The sequence below is a fragment of the Pelodiscus sinensis genome, chromosome 1 (assembly GCF_049634645.1).
Source record: "Pelodiscus sinensis isolate JC-2024 chromosome 1, ASM4963464v1, whole genome shotgun sequence".
NCBI lineage: Eukaryota > Metazoa > Chordata > Testudines > Trionychidae > Pelodiscus > Pelodiscus sinensis.
The window spans coordinates 296,282,692-296,303,596 of NC_134711.1; the positions used below are offsets into that span (position 1 = coordinate 296,282,692).

Below are 20,905 nucleotides of genomic sequence, written 5' to 3' on the forward strand. Positions count from 1 at the left end.
GAAGTTGAAGAATGACAAGCACTTCCAAAAATAACAATGTCCCCAAATAAAAAAAAATTAAGATTCTACTTATTTTCCATGGATTTACATGGTTTTTGCCTAGTGCATGGGTGACAATTTAAGAGTATTGCCAGTTCTCACAAATGTAAAGTTTGGTAATTTTGTCCTTTACTATAGGAGATGTCACTAGGAGATCCCATCAAGATCAGGGCCCCATTGTGTAGTACAGAGTAAGGGACAATCCTCAAATGTATAATGCATTGAAAAAAATGCTAACGACTTGATGATGTGAGAGCAGGAACTGGAACTCCACCAACTCATCTCATATAGATACTAGCAAATATCCATGACATAGGAACAACTTTTAATCTCTGTTGGTGGAGTTCAAATTGGTGATTGGCAGGTGAAAGATGTGCTAGCTAGCTCAACAGCAAAGCCTATAAGCATTCAATAGTTGCAAATGTTGCACCTTTAGGAATGAGGTTTGCTTTTCTGGACAAGCTTACCCAACTGAGTTCTGACCTTTTTTGAAACTTACACTAGCAGAGTCTCTGCTCTTTGGATACACACAAAATCTCTCCTCAAAAACATATTGAGTCAGCTACACTTACCTAAAGAGACAGTTTCCATTAATCAAATGCAAATAATAAAATCAGAATAGTAAAACAAACATTAGCTCAACATCCAGATTCACCTCTAAATACCATGTTTTGTGATATCAAATCATTCCAACAATAACTTACATTAACTTTTATACATAGTTGCACGTTATTATTTTCACTCTCACATAGATCATCAGCACGGTTTGACTCCACAACCTTCAAAATCCACAGTACAGGCCATTGCCACTTCTGCTGCAATAGTAACTAATGAGAAAATGCCTGTTCTTATCCTCTAATACACAGAGAGGCACACACAGAGCCAACACTTTTGTGAGATGATAGAAGAATGCTGGGCACTAGGATTCTTGACTTCTATTTGGAGCTCTGAAAGCAGTTTTCTAGTAGTTACAGACAGCATGGACAAATATACCATTTTCTCTGACTGGGACTGAGGACCTCTAGGACCTTTGTAAAGGCATAGACTTCTAGCACTGGAGCTAAAGAGCCTGGGCTGAAATCTTTATCTCACTGCACTCAACAGGTATTTTGACATTTACTTCATTGGTCCGGGATTTTAATTCTGATGTCAGCACAGAAACAGTAGCAGAATCATAAACCTCCCTATGTGGTCTAGTTACTAATGGGTCACACTGTAGTGTAAATTATAAAAATCAGCTAATTTGTCTTGTTCTTTGAAATAATGTGTGGCGAGCACACAAGATTTGGCTTAGATGTACTATAGCCCTGGGTTCTACTCCCAACTCTGCCTGGAGCGACCTTTTGCATAGTCTGTTTCAGAATCACCTGTGAAACTGGTGAAGGGGAGTTACCTTACACAATATGAAACCTCAACTCATAGCAAAGATTGTTAACCACAAAAATCTTAACAGCATAGAAAAGCATCAGAGTTAGGATTATGAGTTTGATTTACGGTATCTTTTCCTAAACTACAGAACATTGTTTGTGGTAAAGTACCAGAGGGGAAGCCGTGTTAGTCTGAATCTGCAAAAGCAACGAGGAGTCCTATGGCATCTTATAGACTAACAGATTTATTGGAGCATAAGCTTTCGTGGGCAAAGACCCACTTTGTCAGATGCATTGTTTGTGAGAGTCCCTCTGTCTCTCTCTGGTTCTCTAGTCTTGCTTTCCAGAAACCACAAGATTCAAACTTTTCAAGTTATTGTGAAACAGCCTGCAAAATCTCATTAGTCATATTATATTCACAGTAGTTGGCAAGATCACTTTGCAGGCTGTCTGGAAGTGAGATGCTGTTGAGACAGCATGCTCAGCTGTTTGAAGAGAGGGACGGAGTGCCTTCCTGGATGGCAAAAGGAAAACCAATGAAAAACTCTTGAAGAGTTATTATAGAATCATAGAATCCTAGGGCTGGAAGAGACCTCAGGAGGTCATTGAGTCCAGCCCCCTGCCCAAAGCAGGAGCAATCCCAACTAAATCATCCCAGCCAGGGCTTTGTCAAGCCGAGACTTAAAAACCTCTAGGGATGGAGATTCCATCACCTCCCTAAGTAACCCATTCCAGTTTGTCACCATACTCCTGCTGAAATAGTCAGGGCTGGCCTTACCATGAGGTAAACTGAGGCGGTTGCCTCAGGTGCCAGACTGGGGAGGGAGGGGGAGCCACTAGGAACCAGAGTGTAGAAAACTGTGTCTGCTGCTGGTGCATATGTATTATCTCTGCTCTAGAGAGGGGCGTCATTTGAGCTCCCCACCTCAGATGCCAAAATGTTGTGGGTCGGCCCTGGAAATAATTTTTCCTAATATCCAACCTAGACCTTCCCCACTGTAATAAGAACATAAGAATGACCATACTGGGTCAGACCAAAGGTCCATCTAGCCCATTATTCTGTCTGCAGACAGTGGCCAATGCCAGGTGTCCCAGAGGGAATGTACCAAACAGGTAATGATCAAGCAATCTCTCCCCTGCCATCCATCTCCACTCTCTGACAAACAGAGCCTAGGGACACCATTCCTTACCCATACTGGCAAAAGCCATTAATGGACTTAACCTCCATGAATTTATCTAGTTCTCTTTTAAATCTTGTTATAGTCCTAGCCTTCACAACCTCCTCAGGCAAGTAGTTCCACAAACTATGTGCTGTGTGAAGAAGAGCTTCTTTTTATTTGTTTTAAACCTACTTCCCATTAATTTAATGTGGTGGCCTCTTATATTATGGGAACAAGTAAATAACTTTTCCTTCTTTACCTTCTCCCCACCACTCATGATTTATAGACCTCTATCATATCCCCCATTAGTCTCCTCTTTTCCAAGCTGAAGAGTCCTAGTCTCTTTAATCTCTCCTCATCTGGGACCCATTCCAAACCCCTAGTCATTTTAGTTGTCCTTCTCTGAACCTTTCCAAATGCCAGTATACCTTTTTAAAGATGAGATCACATCTGTATGTAGAATTCGAGATGTGGGAATACCATGGATTTATATAAGAGCAATAATATATTCTCTGTCTTATTCTCGATCCCTTTTTTAATGATTCCTAACATCCTGTTTGCTTTTTTGACTGACGTTGCACACAGCATGGAGGTCTTCAGAAAACTATCCATGATGACTCCAAGATCTCTTTCCTGATTAGCTGTAGCTAAATTAGCCCACATCATATTATATGTACAGTTGGGGTTATTTTTCCTCGATGTGCATTACCGTCTTTTAGCGAATATACCCCGCACCCGAGAATAACCTGCACCCAAACATATCCCGCAATTTTTTCAATTTGAGTAAAAAAAAATCTTGCATACCCCGCACACGAGTATAACCCGCAGGGTATACAAAACTTTTTTTCAAACTGTGTGGGGGAGGAGGGGCTTCTACGGGTGAAGAGGGGGAATTAGCCACCCTCTGGACAGAGGAGCACTCACCCCGCTTGGTTCCCATGCAGCCGCAAAACCTCCGGGTGAGGGAGCACTCACCCCCCTGGGTCCCGCGCAGTCTCACAATCTCCAGGTGGGGGAACGAGAGTGCTTCCCCGCCCCTTCCTGCAACTGCGCAGCTGCCATCCTCCAGCCTCCAGGCGGGGAGGCACTCATCTCCTGGTTCCTGCGCAGGAGCACTCCTCCCCTTGCTTCTTCCATTTCTGGACATCTGTCAGCCTCCGGGCGGGGGAGTGCTCATCTCCTGGTTCCTGTGCAGGAGTGCTCCCCCTGCCCCTTTCTGTGGCTGTGCAGGAACCCATTTAGTTTCTCCGCAATGACTTTATTGTCTTTAAGTGCTCCTTTTGTATCTCAATCATCCAGGGACCCCATTGGTTGTTTAGCAGGCTTCCTGCTTCTGATGTACTTAGAAAACATTTTGTTATTACTTTCTGAGTTTTTGGCTGGCTGTTCTTCAAACTGCTTTTTGGCTTTTCTTATTACATTTTTACACTTAATTTTGCAGTGTTTATGCTCCTTTCTATTTTCCTCACTAGGATTTGACTTCCACTTCTTAAAAGATGCCTTTTTATCTCACATTGCTCCTTGTTCTGCCAACCATCACTATTGAGAACAGCCTCTCTCCATCCTCTTTGGAACCTCCCTTCAGGAAGTTGAAGGCTGCTATCAAATCCCCCTCACTCTTCTCTTCTGTAGACTAAATAAGCACAAATCCCTCAGCCTCTCTTCGTAGGTCAAGTGCTTCAGCCCCCTAATCATTTTGGGTTGCGTTCCGCTGGACCCTTCCGCTGGACATGTGTCCATATTCTTTGTGTGTGTGTGGCGGGGGGGAGAACTCCAGCTAGAAAAGAATGACTATTATAAATGAAGTCCGGGCCCAATATAAATAATGGGATTCCTAGGTATATAAGAATAGAGTAGACCTGCTGTAAAAAAATTATAAGTGTAATGTGAATCATATGAAAGATAAACAATTAAATAATTTTAGATATGCATGCAATGTTAACTGATAGATCTGAGTAATAAAGTGTCTTTGATAACTTATTTGCTAGTGGCGTGTTTCAGAAAATTTCCTTGGAAATAGATATTCTTTTTATTGAGTACAGAACACTGATAACCCCTGGGTACTTCCACAGGTATATAATCTCAGCTGAAAAAAAGGTGAAACATATATAAGCATCTAATTTGCCCCACAATTCTGCTGTTTTTTTGTGAACTAAATATACTATTATAATAAAAATGATTCATATAGTATCATGCACTTGTAGCCCTTGTACAGACATGTGATATCCAATGGGCAGATAGGTGAGCATGTGTTCCAGACAGCAAGAAGGTATTTCTGTCCTATCTATCCATATGCTACCAATTTTAGCATTCCATGAATATAATTTTAACTGGTATTGGTTTTGACGTAACAGAATGAAAATACTGTGTGTGGGGGGAAGCAACAAAACGAAAGCTACTTTTTTGTTGCAAACAAATATAATTATGCATTTCCCCGACTGTTACAGTCCACTTAAGGCATCTATGCTGTGCCTTTTAGAGGCAAAACTCAAAGCCCAAGAAAAGTGAGGAAGTGAGATATTTTAACCCATCACTATATGCCCTTTCTGATCCTAGTATCTGAGAGTTGCAGTCCCACCGTGGATATACTCCTCCCTCCCTTGCTCATCTTCTCTAAATCAAGGCTTGTGAGAATGTCCTCTGAGGACAGCCTCCTGCAGTCTTCCTCAGTTCCTGTGCCAGGGATATTCTCTCTGACTCAGATCCAGGGCTTGCAGGGTCCCTTTTCATCACTCTGGCTCTTTCACCTGGCATAAAAAGGCTAGAGTGAGGTGAATATCTCACTTATTTTGTCTCAATTTTTCTGGAATGCTTTATGTATCAAGAGCATAGCAGAGGAAACAAGGACTAAAACTAGTAACCTTACATTTTTTGTCTGTCAACAGTCTAGAAATACATTTATGAGCCCCCACGAGCTGCCTTTGATGCGAACTATGTTTGCTGGGCTTTGTTCTCTGTTATTAAAATCAAAATCTTTGGGGATGCTTTCGGTCCAGATGATGCTTTCTTAATCTTCCCCCACTCAATCCGAAAGCTCAGGCCTGTGTCATGTTAACACACCGTGATAGGGTGAACTAGGCTCAAAGGCTCACTGCTGGAGGCTTCAGGGTTCTGTCACACCTATCCTAGGAAAGGAACAGTGTTCTCCAAGTAGGCTAGAGTGGCTACATTTGAAGTAGCCAATGAAGGCCCAGGAGGGAAAAATAAAAGGAACTGCAGAACGGAGCAGCAGTTAATAGGTGCTTTGACCAAGAGAAGGAAGGTCAAAGGGGAAAAAATGGATCACAGACTACTATGTGGGGGCAGAGACTGGGGGAGTATTGAGGGAGCTACTGGCTGGCTGCAGGGACTGAGTCTGCGGAAATCTGCAGGAAAATAGTGTCTACCTCGAGAAAGTCCTGGGGATACAGTCTCTTACTAGGGCTGGTATAAAGACAGTGGACACTCCCAACCACATAGGTTTCTTGTGAGAGATGGGTGCCGACTCCATTAGGCAGACCCATTCAGATAAAGCACTTTGCTAAAGGAAAACCTCTCAATGTTGAGAATTTTCATCCTCCTACTAAGGCAACAGCAAAGCTAAAACCACAAACAAAACAAAAACCCACTTAAAGAGCAATTGAAACATTCCAGCCAAATTGCTACTAGAGTGGAAGAGACTCCTGTAACCAAGTGGATGAGATGAAGAAGAGATGGGTGTGGGGAAAGGAATTTTTAAAATATAATTGCTTTATGCTTTAAACTGGGTAGTGGTACTCTTATTCTACTGTCTTACATGTTTTTAAGCAGACATGTGGGAGGTGTGAAGGGCATACTGGAAATCAGACTTAGAAGTGCTACTCAAAGCCAGCTGTGAGCTTCTTGCAGGATGTCAAACTCCCACTTACCTAACACTCTCCCAAAGCATCTCTAAGGAGTGCTTTGCACACAGAACCTTTTCCCCATGCACAGTGACTTCTATATTAGTTACTCAGCAATACAACTGAAGCCAAAGAACAAGAATATGCTGTATGCAATTTTAAATACATTTAAATCACAATGCTTTGTTCTTTTTCTTGGATACAAACTGTCCACGTTGGAAGAATGTAAGGTACATTGTATGTTTGTGCATATGTGTATACATAGTGGATAGGGAAGGAAAAAGATAAAGCAGCAGCTAGAAGAACTATGAGGCTCTTAATTTTTTGTGGTAATTTTTGGTAATTTAAGAAATTTCACAACCCATTATATTAGCTTTTATGTTATTTTTTGTTCCTTCTGCTCATTTTAGATTTGACTTCCTTCAGCTGAGGAAGTCTGAAGCAGAGGTGACCATATCATATGCTGGCGATAAGGATGAACAGTCTACAAAGTGGCATCTATTATCTAATCCTGCCAAAGGTATCAAAAGGTGTCAATTGCAGAAGATGTCAGAAGAAAGGTATTTGAAACATAAAATCAAGGTATTGCAAAATGGATTTTCAGTTTTCAAATATATTTTGGATATCTGACAAGACTTGAACTGTGGATAACACAGAGATTCTGATACAGTAAGCTTGGAAAAATCATTAAAGAAATGCACCTATTTCCTGGACAATTAATTACTAGCAGACATAAGCTCCTGATTCAAGGGGGTGCAGCATACTAAACTGCTGATGGGGCACTGGCTATCCCCACTAGCACCCTCTATCCTAGCATGGCAAATCTAATCCTTACCTGCTGAGGAAGGAAAAGCCTATCCCACACATACAGGGTTGACAGATACTTTCACAACAACTTGCGAACATGGCGGGGAAAAAATTTGGCTGAGAAAAAAAAATGGGGGACCAAACTTGTCGAGAAAAAGTTGCTGAGCTTCCCCCCCCCCCCCCCCCCCCGCAATTACCAGACTGTCCGGAGGGAAAACTGGACACCTGGCAACCCTAGTGTCACACACATCCTGAATCAGTGGATCTTGTTCCACAGATCTGGGCTCCCAGCTACGATGTTGCAACCTAGTCTAGGGGGTCACAACACATTTCAGTTTTACCCTGAGGTCAATACATCAAAGTGAGGAGCCAAGCCCAGACCTGTAGAAAAAGATCCACTGATACAGGGCAAGTGTCAGAGAGACTCACTCCCCAAACCTCACCTCTCCCCAAATTTCCCATCCACCCTCAGCCAAAAGAAGTGAATGCATGCCTGATTTCACATCCATGGTTTCATGATTTCTTTGGAAACAACTGAACCCATGATCTCACACCAAAGTTATCCTTGGCAATTGCTGAGAACTAACCATAAAGTGACTAAGAAAATTCTTGTGCATGAAGTGTCTAATAATTTCTCAGGTAAACACAAGAAGTAGATTTTTACACTCTCCAATTATTGTAAAGTAATTTTTACAGAGCTACTGCAAATCAGACCCTCTTAGCTACTCAGAGTACAGGAACTTCCATAATGAGAAAAAATCAGAATACTTTTGAATATTTTGTGTAATATATTAGAGTAGGTTATCATTCTAAAGGAGATCATTATGATGACAGATATGATTAATGAGAATATATTTAAGAGGTTTCTGGGAGTAAGAAATCACTAGGAAGAGGTTTGTGAGATGAGCCTGTGTATTTTATTCAATTATTATTATCACTAATATCTTGCATTGCAAACCTGTTTAATAGTTCCTCTTGAAAAACTTTAGACTATGACTGGATCTAGGAGTCTTAAAATAGCTATATGAGGCATCCACATATTTAAGATATTTTTAATGGAGCTCAATTACATTGTAGTATCTTTCTTAATATTATATTGGGAAGAAGTACTGGAAGATCATTAGAAAAGCAGTGGATGGCACTGTTGGGCTATAATATAAGGCTACAGATGAAAATCTCAAACCACAGTATTTCAAATATTACACATATTTTATATGACCCTTTCAGTTTTAGATATAGCACAATCAGATAGAAAATGTAATTAACATGCTTAGGAGATGTTGGGTAATGAATAATTGTTGGGTGAAAATATGTGAGAATCAGCAAAATCTTGGATTCCAATATTTTGACCACTTCAGCTTTATTTATATTAAATGACATTTCTGTCATTGGGAACTGGCTGCAAACAATAAGACTTGGTTGATAACTGGACTACTGACAACAAAAAGTCAGACAGAAAATGGAAAGACAATGCTTCTCCAACTGAGCGGAATGGTTTGCATGCCTGTCTCACATGGCTTCCTCTGTAATGATCACATTTATATTGAAGAACAGAGGGGACTTATTTGATAACATCTGGAAACCTTTTATGGATTAGTACTACTACTACCACATACATGTTTTAAAATACTCTTCGTTGTAATATCTAGATTAGTATCTACATAACATATATCCATAAAGCAGATGCTACTCCTTAAAATTTCTTGTAATTGTCATCTTGTATATAGGTTAAAACTAAGCATGCACTGCAATAGGGATTTTCTTTGTAGTCATTAGCTTCTATTTTCCCCCTTTCTTTTAGGCATGCATTTGTGCAATGCTTCTTAAATAATTAAATTGGGATTGGAAAGCTCCTGGGCAATGGGTATGCATGGGTTGTGTATTTCTACTGGCTAACCTTTTCCGAATTGTGCCACTTATTATATTTTTCACATACAGAACTAACCTGTTCTGAAAAGTGGCTACTTAGAACATTTCTGTTGCTTTACAATTAGAGGAAAGAGAAGCATGAATAATAAGAAATCTGATTGTAATGAGAATGATATCAGGTGTTTTAGAAGTACCTTGAGTATATGAAAATGTGTTGTGTACACTACACCTAAAATAGCTCCCAACAAAGTTTTCAAGATGTTTGGATGGTGTTCTTCAAGGTATTTTTCTTCTAAGGATTACATTCTTAATCTCAGTCAATTGTTTCTTTATTTTGTTTTCAGTGTATAAAAAGTACTAGTATAAAAGTAAAGGACTGACCAAAAACCCAAATTAATTAGTATGAAATAAAAATGCTAAATTAAGCTGTCAGACTCATTTCATAAATCCATATTTACTAAAATGTTACATACATTTCGAAGTTTAAAATACATTATTAATCTTCTATTTTATCCTTAAAATAGACTCTGAAATGGTATTTTGGAGATCCGAATCCATAATAAATCTGCTCAGTTTACAAGTAAGTGTTTTTTCCCCCCAATACTTGCAAACTTGATCAGGGATCTGACAAGTTGGGTTGCACAGGTATAATTCTGGAAGAAAATGGAGTTTCACAGCTATAACTGAAATCATAACATCTTTACTACTGGTAATAGATCACTCTCAATGTAAGATTATGCTTGCTTAATGTAACTAACTAGATTTGACCTAGTTTGTGATGTTGCTACTGAAACCATTAGCTAGAGAGGATTCTGTATCACCCACCTTTAATTTGCTTTTGATAGTATCCAATTTACCTAACAAACTGTTCTTTAATAAACATGGATTAAAGAAATATGAAATATGAGGCTGACAGTTTAATTTAGCGTTTATATTTCATACTAATTAATTTTTTGGTCAATCCTTTACTTTAATGCTAGTACTTTTCATAGACGGAAAACAAAACAAAAACAATTGACTAAGATTAAGAATGTAACCCTTAGAAGAAAAAGACCTTAAAGAACACCATCCATTTTTTTAAAATACTGTCATTGGGGCAACCTCTGTGGACTATTCTCAGACAACAAGAGGAAGAGACATCTGTTCCCTGAAGAGATACTGAAGGAAGGTAATATGGTACCAGATTTAGAACACTAAGCCCTGGTCTACACTAAGGCTATATTTTGAAATAACCCCCTTTCGGTTGAATTTATAAGTGGAACGTCCACACTACCAAGCCTGTTATTTTGAAATACATGGGGACTAATTTATCTATGACTACTCAAGAGAGAGATCTTGGAGGTATTGTGGATAGTTCTCTGAAAACATCCACTCAGTATGCAATGGCAGTCAAAAAAGCGAATCATTAAAAAAGGGATAGAGAATAAGACAGATACTATCTTATTGCCTTTGTATAAAACTATTGTATGCCTACATCTTAAATACTCCATAAAGATGTGGCCACCTCATCTTAAGAAAGACTTCATTTTAGAAAAGAGGAGAATAAGAGAGGATATGATAGAGGTCTATAAAGTCATGAGTGGTGTGGAAAAAGTGAATAAGGAAAAGTTATTTACTTGTTCCAATAATATAAGAACTAGGGGTTGCCAAATGAAATTAATAGGCAGTAGGTTTAAAACAAACAAAATGAAGTATTTCTTCACTCAGTGCACAGTCAACCTGTGGACTCCTTGTTAGAGGATGTTGTGAAGACTAGGACTTTAATAGGGTTCAAAAAAGAGCTAGATAAATTCATGGAAGTTAGGTCCATCAATGGCTATTAGCCAGGATGGGTAGGAATGGTGTCCTTAGCCTCTGCTTATCATGGGCTGGAAACGGATAGGTATCACGTGATGATTACCTGTTGTGTTCAGTCCTTCTGGGGCATCTGGCATTGGCCACTGTCTGCAGACAGGATACTGGGCTAGATGGATCTTTGGTCTAATCCAGTATGGCCGTTTTTATGTAAATAATGGGCCATTTATTTCAAAATTTGTATTCCTGCTTTACTCAGGATATAACATTAATTCCGAAATAGTTATTTAAAAACAGAGTTAGTGTAGATGTGTCGGTGCCACTATTTCAAAATAAATAGTCCCCAGAGTAATTTGAACTAATTACTCCCCAGTGCTTGTGGGGCTCTAAGTCGAGGTGGAGTATCCTCGTTAACAGAACCTGCTTTGGACTAATTTCAGGGAAGCCTCATAGTGGGGCTTTCCCATAGTGGAGACACTATTTCAGTAAAATAAGGAGTTAAGTCAAATTTAATTATTTCAAAATAGTTTCCTAGTTACAAATACCCTATGTGAGGACGTGAGCCTGAAGGAGCCACATTACTAAGAAGTGCTTTCAATAGATTGCTGCAATCAGAAAGGCTCTTGAAGAAAGTATTATGATTGCTAGCAGTGACATGAGAGAAAGGCATCACATTACAATTTTTTTTAAGTAGCTGAGACAAGAAGCTATAGGAATGGACAATTTACACAGCAGTTTTCCATAGGTAGATTAGAAGTTGTTCTGAATAGTGATGGTATTTTACCAACAAGAGACATTTTTACAATGCTACAGCAGTGCAGAAATCTAGAAATGAAATTCTTGACACTTCCTGGTAAGCGAAGACAAATAAAATAATATTTAGTTACTCTGACAAGCTAACATGCAGGAGAGTGGAACCTCAATTGTGGAGTTCCAGAAACCAAGTGTGTGTGGGAGTGGAGGGGGGGGGGAGCCGGTGAGGTGGGAGTGGGGGGGGACAGCTCTTAGAGTCAATATTAGATATGGACTCAAAAGTCCAGGTATTTCTTTTAACGGAGGCATTCCTGAAGAAATAAAAGCAAACTGGTTTTCAAGTGTTGAACATACACTTGGTGATTGGTCCCTGAAAGAGCCATGTGTGCTAACTTCCTTCAGGTAGAACAGTTCTTGACATCAGATTGTTATTTAGATGCCTAGTATGAATTAGGAGCCTCACATTTGTCAGACAAGTTTAAAAGCTGTTGCCATACTGCTAATTTAAAATACAATAGTAGTTGCATTTCTAATGTTGGTTTTTCATTCTTGGGATTCATGGCTCATCAGCGTGATCACTATAATCAACTTAATTGGCCAAGTTTTCCTCAACACAGACAGTAACAGTGGTTCAACACATTCTATACAAATATTCAGATACGAGGGCACCAAACTATTGATGTTCACTTTCTATAGTAAAAGCTGCACATGTGGTCTCTGCTGGATCTAGTCTATTAATTTTGTACTGCGCAATACTACAAATTGTTTGTGGAATTTAAGCTTTTGGGGAAGCAGCCACAAAAGCTTGAATAAGTTTCCCTATTCTGCTCTTTAAGAGTATTGTCCAAAAAAGACTTGTTTCACAGTTCTACTCTGGTAGTGTGGTAACTCATGATATCCTGCACTGTTTGTAAGATATTAATTTATCTATATCAAAAGGGTAATTTCATGTATGCTTACCAGGTATCCATTCCACCATATCTGCACACTAAATAACAGAACTTAGAGTTCACTGCTTTTTACTCATGTTAGCACTGCAGAAAAGAAAAGTATCAGGAAAGGAGATGGATTCTATTCTATTTTATGCATTATTTTTCTTTCTTTTTTTTTCTTTTAACCAAGACCCAATGTGAAACTCCTTTAGAGCTTCAATTTAAATAAAAAAAGCTTGCAAGTGTAAAACTAGAACTTCACACAACATTGCCAGCTATTTATTAATTCAACCATGGTCCACTATCTGGCTTGTCCTACTATGCTTAAATACACTGGGGTAAGAATGTATAACTGCAGTACCCCTGCAATGTTAACAAAAATGAGCTGTGACTCTATTTTATGTAGTTGATGTACTCCGCATTGCTTGGTTTCTAATTCAGTTTTTGGAAAATAAAACGTAAATGTACAGGCTTCATTTGAATCATTGTTCTGGATTTGGAGAGGAGGTTTTCAGTATGCAGAGGAGAGGGGACTACCCCACCTCACTGCAGCAGGGGAGAGAGGACTACCCCAGCCCTCACTGCAGCAGGTGGGGCCAGGTGAGAAGTATCTGTCCATGGCCACTGCAGCTCCAGAGGGCACAGTCAAGAGAGGGGTGAATGTCCCCTGCCTGGACCAGGTCTAGGTTTGTCTGCCCCCTGTGCTCCCCTGCCACAGTGAGGAATGCAGCAAAGTTTGCACTTTCCCCTCACTCTCTGACGAATCGGAACAGCCCTGTATGAACCAGGCTGGAGGGCAGCTTCAGTCCCCCGTCCTCTCTAATAAAGGGTACTTGGCAGAGGTGAGAGTCGGGGTTAGAGCAGTCCCAGATGGGAGGGGCACCCCCCAGTGAGCTCCTTTCATGTGCCTGGTGATTGACTCTTTTCTGTATAATTTTATGAGAAGCAATCCCATTCCAGCTATATCCCGTTGTCCTATTACAATCACACACTTACGTTGGTTTAAGTTATGATAAGAGGATGCTGTATACCAAATTTTGCAGTCTTCGCTCTTACTGTTGAGAAGTTATTGAACAGACAGACTGACACTCTCTCTTCTCCCCTTTGCCCACGCCCTAATATATAGTGGCATAGAAGACTTATCAGGCACTGCCTAAGTCTGGCCCGGCGGAAGGGGTCGGGGCTGCACAGGCCTCCTGCCAGGGCTCTCGATGCCTGGTCCAGAGCTCAAGGGTGGTGGTGGGGTAGGGTGAGGAGAGCTGGCCAGGGACTGGAGGAGGGGCCTGGGCTGGGGTATGTGTGGGAAGTGCACCCCAGAACTGGCCTGGGGGCAGAGGGGATAGAAGGGGCTGCACAGAGAAGCTGGTCATGCAGAGCAGCCCGGTGGTGCTGATGGAGAGGGCACTGGTGGATCCTGGAGGGGTGCGCTGCCCAGCCCTGGTGATGCTCTTCAGGGGGCTGTATCAGTGGGGTTGGCGGGGCTTTGAGGGGGAGGAGTTTCGCCACAGGGGCTACTTACCTGGGTTGGTGGCAGGCAACATGGCAAGCTCCATCCCCAGCTGGCCACTCCCTTTATGGTGCGACTGTCCCCAGGGGTCACTCTGCAGTGTGGCGGTCTCCTGTTGCTTATTGCCTCCAATTTAAAAGACTGAGTATCGGGACCCTCCTCTCTCTGCCCCCTCCCTTTCCATATTATGGAAAAGAATTGAATTCCAGGTACATCCTATTTTTCTAGCACATCCAAATCCTGACCTTGCTTTAAGTTAGGATAAGAGGAAGCTGCATGCCAAATTTGGTGGCTCTAGCTCTTACCATTTAGAGGGAGTTCTTGAACAAATGGATTCCCAGACAGACACACAAATCTCTAAAATATACACACAGATGCTAGTGAGAAAAGAACTAAAGAGGCCCACTGACTGAGGAGACAAAGGGAACAGTTGTCTAGGGGGATGGACAATTTAAAAGGATCAGCGGAACCTCAATTGTTGCTGACAGTAGCACAGCAGGGCTAAGCAGGCTTCTTCCTGCCCACCCTCACTCCCTGCCACTCCTGGATATGGCTTGGCCCATTCTTGTGACTCCGGGGTTGGGAGTAATCTAAATGCAGTGCCTCCCCAAGTGTCGACTTCACAGCTTCAAATGGCTAGGAACTGCAGCCAATGGGAGTGCCGGGGCGATGCCTGTGGAAACCTCCAGGCTTTCCCCCTCTTCTGGTGAGAAGCCACTGCCAGAGAGGTGTGCAATTTGCTTTCAGAAGTTGCCCAAGGTTAGCACCTCAACTCCTTCCACATTCCAAACACCTGACCCAGCCCAAAGCTAGCACCCAAATTGCCTCCCAGAGCCTGCACCCCACACACCTCCAAGCACACATACTCCCTCCCAGACCCCGCTCCAAAATTCCCTCCCAAGTCTACACCTACTCCAGCACTCCAGCCTCCTGTCCCAGCCTGGTCAAAGTGAATGAGGGTTGGGGGAGGGGGAGGAGGAGGAGTAGGGAAGTGAGCATGGGGCAGGGCCTCGGATAAGGGGTTGGATGCCGTATGGTGTCAGGGAAGGGGTGGTGCAGAGGTTAGGGCAAGGGTCTTTGGGTTTGTGCAATTAGACAGTTGGCAACCTTACTGGGCAGGCATGTGGAAGCCTTGGCCATGCCAGAACAGCATGCCCAGCAGTGAAGCTGGCAGCTTGTTAGGCACCAGCCAGTGTGCACACACCACCAAAATGTCAGGCAAATCATGTCTATGGTGATGCAGCTTGTGCATGCATGGTGGACCACTGACTGCTCTGCCCTGGGGCCCACAATTGCTATTGGGAGGCATGGAGCCAAACAAGCAACTTGGAGCAGTGTATAGGAGATAAGTATATTACAGAAAATACTTACTAAAAATCTTTCTAATTTTACACTCAGATGTGCAAGTAGTGTAATCGTAGTACACCTAGATAGGTGGATGAACATTAAAAAAGATGTTTCCTATAATAAGTAGCCACCTCCACCGTCTGAGAGTTTTACACCTCCCCTCCCCATTTTAGCTCTTTATGCAAGAAACAAATATGTTGATATTTTTCTGAAGCAGGTGTACAGACCACAGACATGTGCCATGGCCAAGACTTTTCCATTCCTTTATGACTGCAAGCATCATATTGTTACAGTATCTGTGCATCTACCATCAACACAATTTAATTCTAGACTAGTTGTAAAGCAGTCTTTTATTCATCAAGGTCATATCTTAATGGCAACACAAGCTTAGATAAATCAGGTGTTAAGCAGGCACATCTCCAAGGAACACAAATTCTCATCTGCAATCCTCAGCATCTCTTATTATTTATTGCCAAAGAAATGACTGATTAATTTTGTCATCTTTGCTGTGTGTTTTTTGCTCCGCTGACGCTGCCTGCTCTCTTCTGCAATGCCTGATCAGACCTATTTAAGTTGATGCCTTTGATCGTAGACACAGAGGAGCTTGCTAACTTAGGCTTTGACTAAGCATTCCTCCACTGCAATATTTATGCACAAAACCCTGTATAACTGACAGTCAATATAAGTAATAAAAACTTGTAAGATATTGTCCAAAATTATACTCATACCTAAATGCCATACTATTTATCAGTCTAGATTTAATGTTGCTATTGAAGTAACATAAACAAACCCCTCATTTTAAAAATCAATAATTCATTTTTCACAAAATTTTTGAGGTCAGGGAATAAACTGTTAGTTGAAAACTGCATAGTATGATTTTTAAAAAACTGCTTTCAAATTCTTGTATATAGTGACATTATTTTGAGTTTTTGTTGTTGACAAAATTTTTACTATTAGACTATTCCAACACAAAATTGTCAAAACAAAATGAATAAAAAACACAATGAAAGTAACATACCCTGGAAAAAATTTTATGCCTCCAGCTCTTTATTAATCACATTCGAACACCAGAGGCTGAAAGTACATCAAACTGCACCAAATCCTTTTCACATGACAACCTCATAAATTATTCAACTCATTAGTATCACCAAGAGGCATAAAAATAACATCAGTGTTAAGGATGTTTTCTCACAGAGAAAGGTCAAATAAAAGTTTCAATATTAAAATCCATACACGCAAGCCTCTGAAAAGTAAGTACATCAAGGTGGAATCTATGGATTTTAACTTCAGTGCATGCTGTTTAAAATTCTTGCAGAACACCACATCATACTTTTAATTTATTTATGGGAAAGCTGCATATCTGATACATTTATTATAAGGCTGCCAACAAGATAACTTCCATCTACTGTAATATGAAACATAAACCAATGAGAGTTTAACTTGCACGGCACCGGCAATACTTCAGCTTTATTCACTTATATATTAAATGCAATAACAGATAAACTGTATATAACTATATGAGGTTCTCCCCTTGCTGAAATGTTACAGAAGTGGCACATTAAGCTTTGGTGTGGAAGGGGGAAAAAAAGGGGACCTAATTTGCATAAGGGCACGAAACAAAGTCCAAAGAAGTAAAAGGCAAAACTTCCATTAACTTAAAAAATGGTGCCGAACAGGCCTTAAGAGGCCAATGTTTGGGACTGTAAACCCAGCTTCCCTCTTGATTTATAACTGGTTTTAAATATTGTTTTTACATATTTAAATATTAAATATTAACAACCTCCTCAAAATTGCAACTATGTATTAAAGAATAATGGATAGTAGGACTAAAATTAATATTTGTTTCTGAAAAGGAACTAAGTGCTTGTTACAGAAGTCAAAACCAAATATTTGATATTTGCCTCTGACAATGACTCTATATGGCATGCCTCAAAGGAAACTGGGGGTAAATAAATATACCTTTGTATCAAAATGTGCAAAACTATATGCCATAATGGAAAATTAGTCTTGACCCAAACTATTGATCAAATTATGTTCTGGAGCGATACAATTGGCAACTTTTGTATTTTAATAAATAATATACTAGCTGGTATAATTGTACATTCATTTAAATGTCTGATCTTTTCTGAAACTTACAAGCCATTTGCCTTAATAATATCCTGAAGTAGTGAGTTCCACAGATTAACTATACCGCGTGAATTAGATCTAAATCAAAACTTCCAGTGACATCAGGATTTAGCTCATCTATCCATAAAATTATTTTCTTTTCATCAGTTTTCAGTATGTGGCTTTTAAACTTATTTAAGAATAATCCTCTCAAGTTTATGTTTGCCCTTAGATATAGAGAAAATGAATAGTGGGGCCACTATTTTCAGTTAGAAATATAGTTTTAAAAGGATGGATAGGAACTTTCTAAGAAAATGCCTTTGAGGATATCTACAGAACTGCACAAGACCTAAATCTGAAAAATGTATCTCCTTGGAGATTCTTGCACCAGTAAGGTTCAGCCTGCTGTCGAGAAGCCAACCAAACACATGGAGAAAAAAAGTAAAGTAAAGTCTATTAGTCAAGATGGTCAGGGATGCAATCCCATGCTCCTGGTATCCCTCTACTGCTAGAAACTGGGGCTGGATGACTTGATAGCTGCCTTGTTCTGTGCATTCTTCCGAAGCATGTGGCACGTTGAAAGACAGGATAATGGGCTTGATGAACCACCGTCTGCTCTCATGTTCTTATAAACCACTAAAATCAATCTGTGGTGTGACATGGGCATCTTGTAAGCATGTCCCAACTAAAGCTGCCCAGAAAAGCCTAATATCCTTGCAAGTGTTTGGAGCTTAGTTGAAGTGCCTTTGTCCCATGGAGCAGTGGTTTTCAGCCAGAAGTCAGAGGCAAGCTTGAGTGGATCTGTCAAGCAGGGCTAGCATTACACTCACTGGGGCCTAGAGCAGAAAACCAAAGCCTCACTGCATGGGGCTTAAGTCGGGGCCACCTGGCATTGAAACCAAAGCCTCAGCAAGGTAGCTTCGTAGGAGAGGGGGACTGTGGCATGGAGTCCCAGGCAGTAGCCCTGCTTACCAGCTCTTAACTCCAGCCCCATCTTTTATTTGCAGAAAACCAGTTGTGGCTCAGGTGAGTCATGGAGGTTTCTATACTATGTTGGGTGGGCCTCAAAAAGAAAAAGGTTGTGAACCCTTGAAATAAAGTGCTTGGCCGATGACTGCCCAAAAAGCACTGAGCACAACTGCTAAGCAGCTTTGTTTAAAAAAGGGTTTGTTGATATATTTCACAATTTGCAGATAAACTTTACTCCTGGTTTAGATTATGTACACCAAGTTAATGCTTCCAATATTTTTATAGACAAATTATAAACCCCATTGATAAGGAGGTCTTATATGAAAATGTTATGCTATATCATCTCTCTGGCCTAAGAGTCATACTCTACCAAGCAGCAGAGTCAGGTTTGATTCTTAGTCCTATGACCAACCGAATCTGGGAAGCCTGAAAGAACAGTGGATGAATTAATGGGATATCAGGGCATAGGGGATGACCTTTATATATTTGTGTGACTTCTTCAAGCCAATAGGTATAATTAAAGGTGGCACCATCGATGACCCATCACTCCAGACCCTCAGCATTGCCATTGCTCTAAACCAGGTACTGCTACTGCTGAAAGAAATATTGCTAAGCCATTAGGAACAAGGAAGCATGAGTGCTTCATAACATCCAAGAGCAATTCCTCTGGACCATCAATAAGTGAGGCTGAAATAATTCCCATTCCAACTTCCTAACACCATGATGTGAGAAAACAGTGATATGAATGCCAACATTCTAATATGGACACACAAGACAACTGAAGAGATCCTTTATTTAAAAGCAGGTGAGTAGTACTGACCATATTCCACTGCAGCTTTGAGGAGGGCATCAGAATGAGTAGAGCCAAAAGCATTGCGAACAAAACGCCTTCGCCGACGTAGATCATCCTCCCAATAATCCAAGCGCCAGAAGTCATGCAGTTGGCTACAAAACAGAGACATATGTCGGTACCTATCAGAACTTGCATTGTATTTATATATAGCATATACATGTACTTTAAATGTGGCTTTTATATTTCAGTGGCATTAAGGAAAATGTTCCAGAAAGAACACATATTTCAAAAATGTGCAATATTCTAACATTTTTACTAGTATTTAGGCATTAAAGAGCTCAGTCTTGCTCGTCTCAAAATGCTCTGACTACTGCTTAAAACATTAATCACAGTGAGCCCATTAACAAATGCAGCATCAAATTACAAGTATTAATGGCACAGCTTGCTTTCTTTTACAGTGTTTTTAACAAGGCTAGTAAATCATAGAATGGATCTCAGTGCAAATAGTTTGCAATTTAATGACTATGGTTCCTTAGCAGACTGAACTTAGAAGTATAAAATATTGCCCACTTGAATTTTGTGGAACTATGATTAAACTAATGTGCTGAAATATTCATTGAAATAATTCCCTACTGCCCCCAGCAACCTGAGAAAATTGCAATTTTATTCATTATTAATAACACTGAATTAGAACTGCAAAAAATTCCTCCATGTGGTAATTGTCTTGGTAAATTATTATTCCAACACTAACGGAGTCCTTGGATGATTTTATAGCCTCCAGCTAATACAAGCCATTAACAAGCATGACCATCTTCATGTTATGTTGCCTTTTTGCATTCAGAAGCAATATTAGAATTCCACAGAATGAGACAGAAACCACCGTTAATGTATATCCAACTGAAAATGCAAATTCATGTCATCATTTGCTGTTCAATTTAAGCTCATTACTAAATATGGGATTGGTCAGCTGCTTAGTAAACATCCAAACAATATCAGTAATAAGATCAGGACAAAACATTTCATCTACCTGTCCAATATTTTAAGTACTTTCTAGAATATTCTGCACAAAACTGTGCTTTAAATGACTGCTTGCCTTCATGAGGAGGATCTGTTGTACTGACAGCCACTATGAGAGGCATCATGACCATGTGCAAAGGCACAAGAGACCCCATCTGCAACCTTTAAAGGGAATGTACCATGTTTGCCCATTCTCTGGTCTAGTTGTACTGGATGGTGCAGTGGATCATGCTGTAGCACTTGCCATGTTACTCTGTGGTTGTTACTAGACTCAGATGGCTTTTATTTTCCAAGAGGGAAAGGCAGACAGTGCAACTGACCCTTGTATGGGACCCAAAGGCTCCTTGAGCAGAAAGAGGGGACATACAATCTAGCTTTCTATTTCTCTGTTTTTACACAAATTACCTTTATTTAGATTTATTAAACAAAATCAAGTCACACACACCATTTTATATGATCTTTGTTAATAACCAATTAAAAGATGTATAACTACAGGCAGTCCCGGGTTACGTACAAGATAGGGACTGTAGGTTTGTTCTTAAGTTGAATCTGTATGTAACTGATCAGTTTCAACAGCGGCTGAAT

General features: G+C 40.4%; 1 protein-coding gene across 15 annotated transcripts in view; it reads right to left on the minus strand.

Annotated features, from left to right (window-relative positions):
- NBEA (neurobeachin) overlaps positions 1–20,905 on the minus strand; it is a 748,692-nt gene that overhangs the window by 283,915 nt on the left and 443,872 nt on the right. For all 15 annotated transcript variants that reach the window (XM_075919184.1, XM_075919178.1, XM_075919179.1 and 12 more), the window contains one exon: positions 19,331–19,455. In XM_075919184.1, coding sequence (XP_075775299.1) covers positions 19,331–19,455 — 125 coding nt within the window. The remainder of the gene's footprint in view (positions 1–19,330; positions 19,456–20,905) is intronic.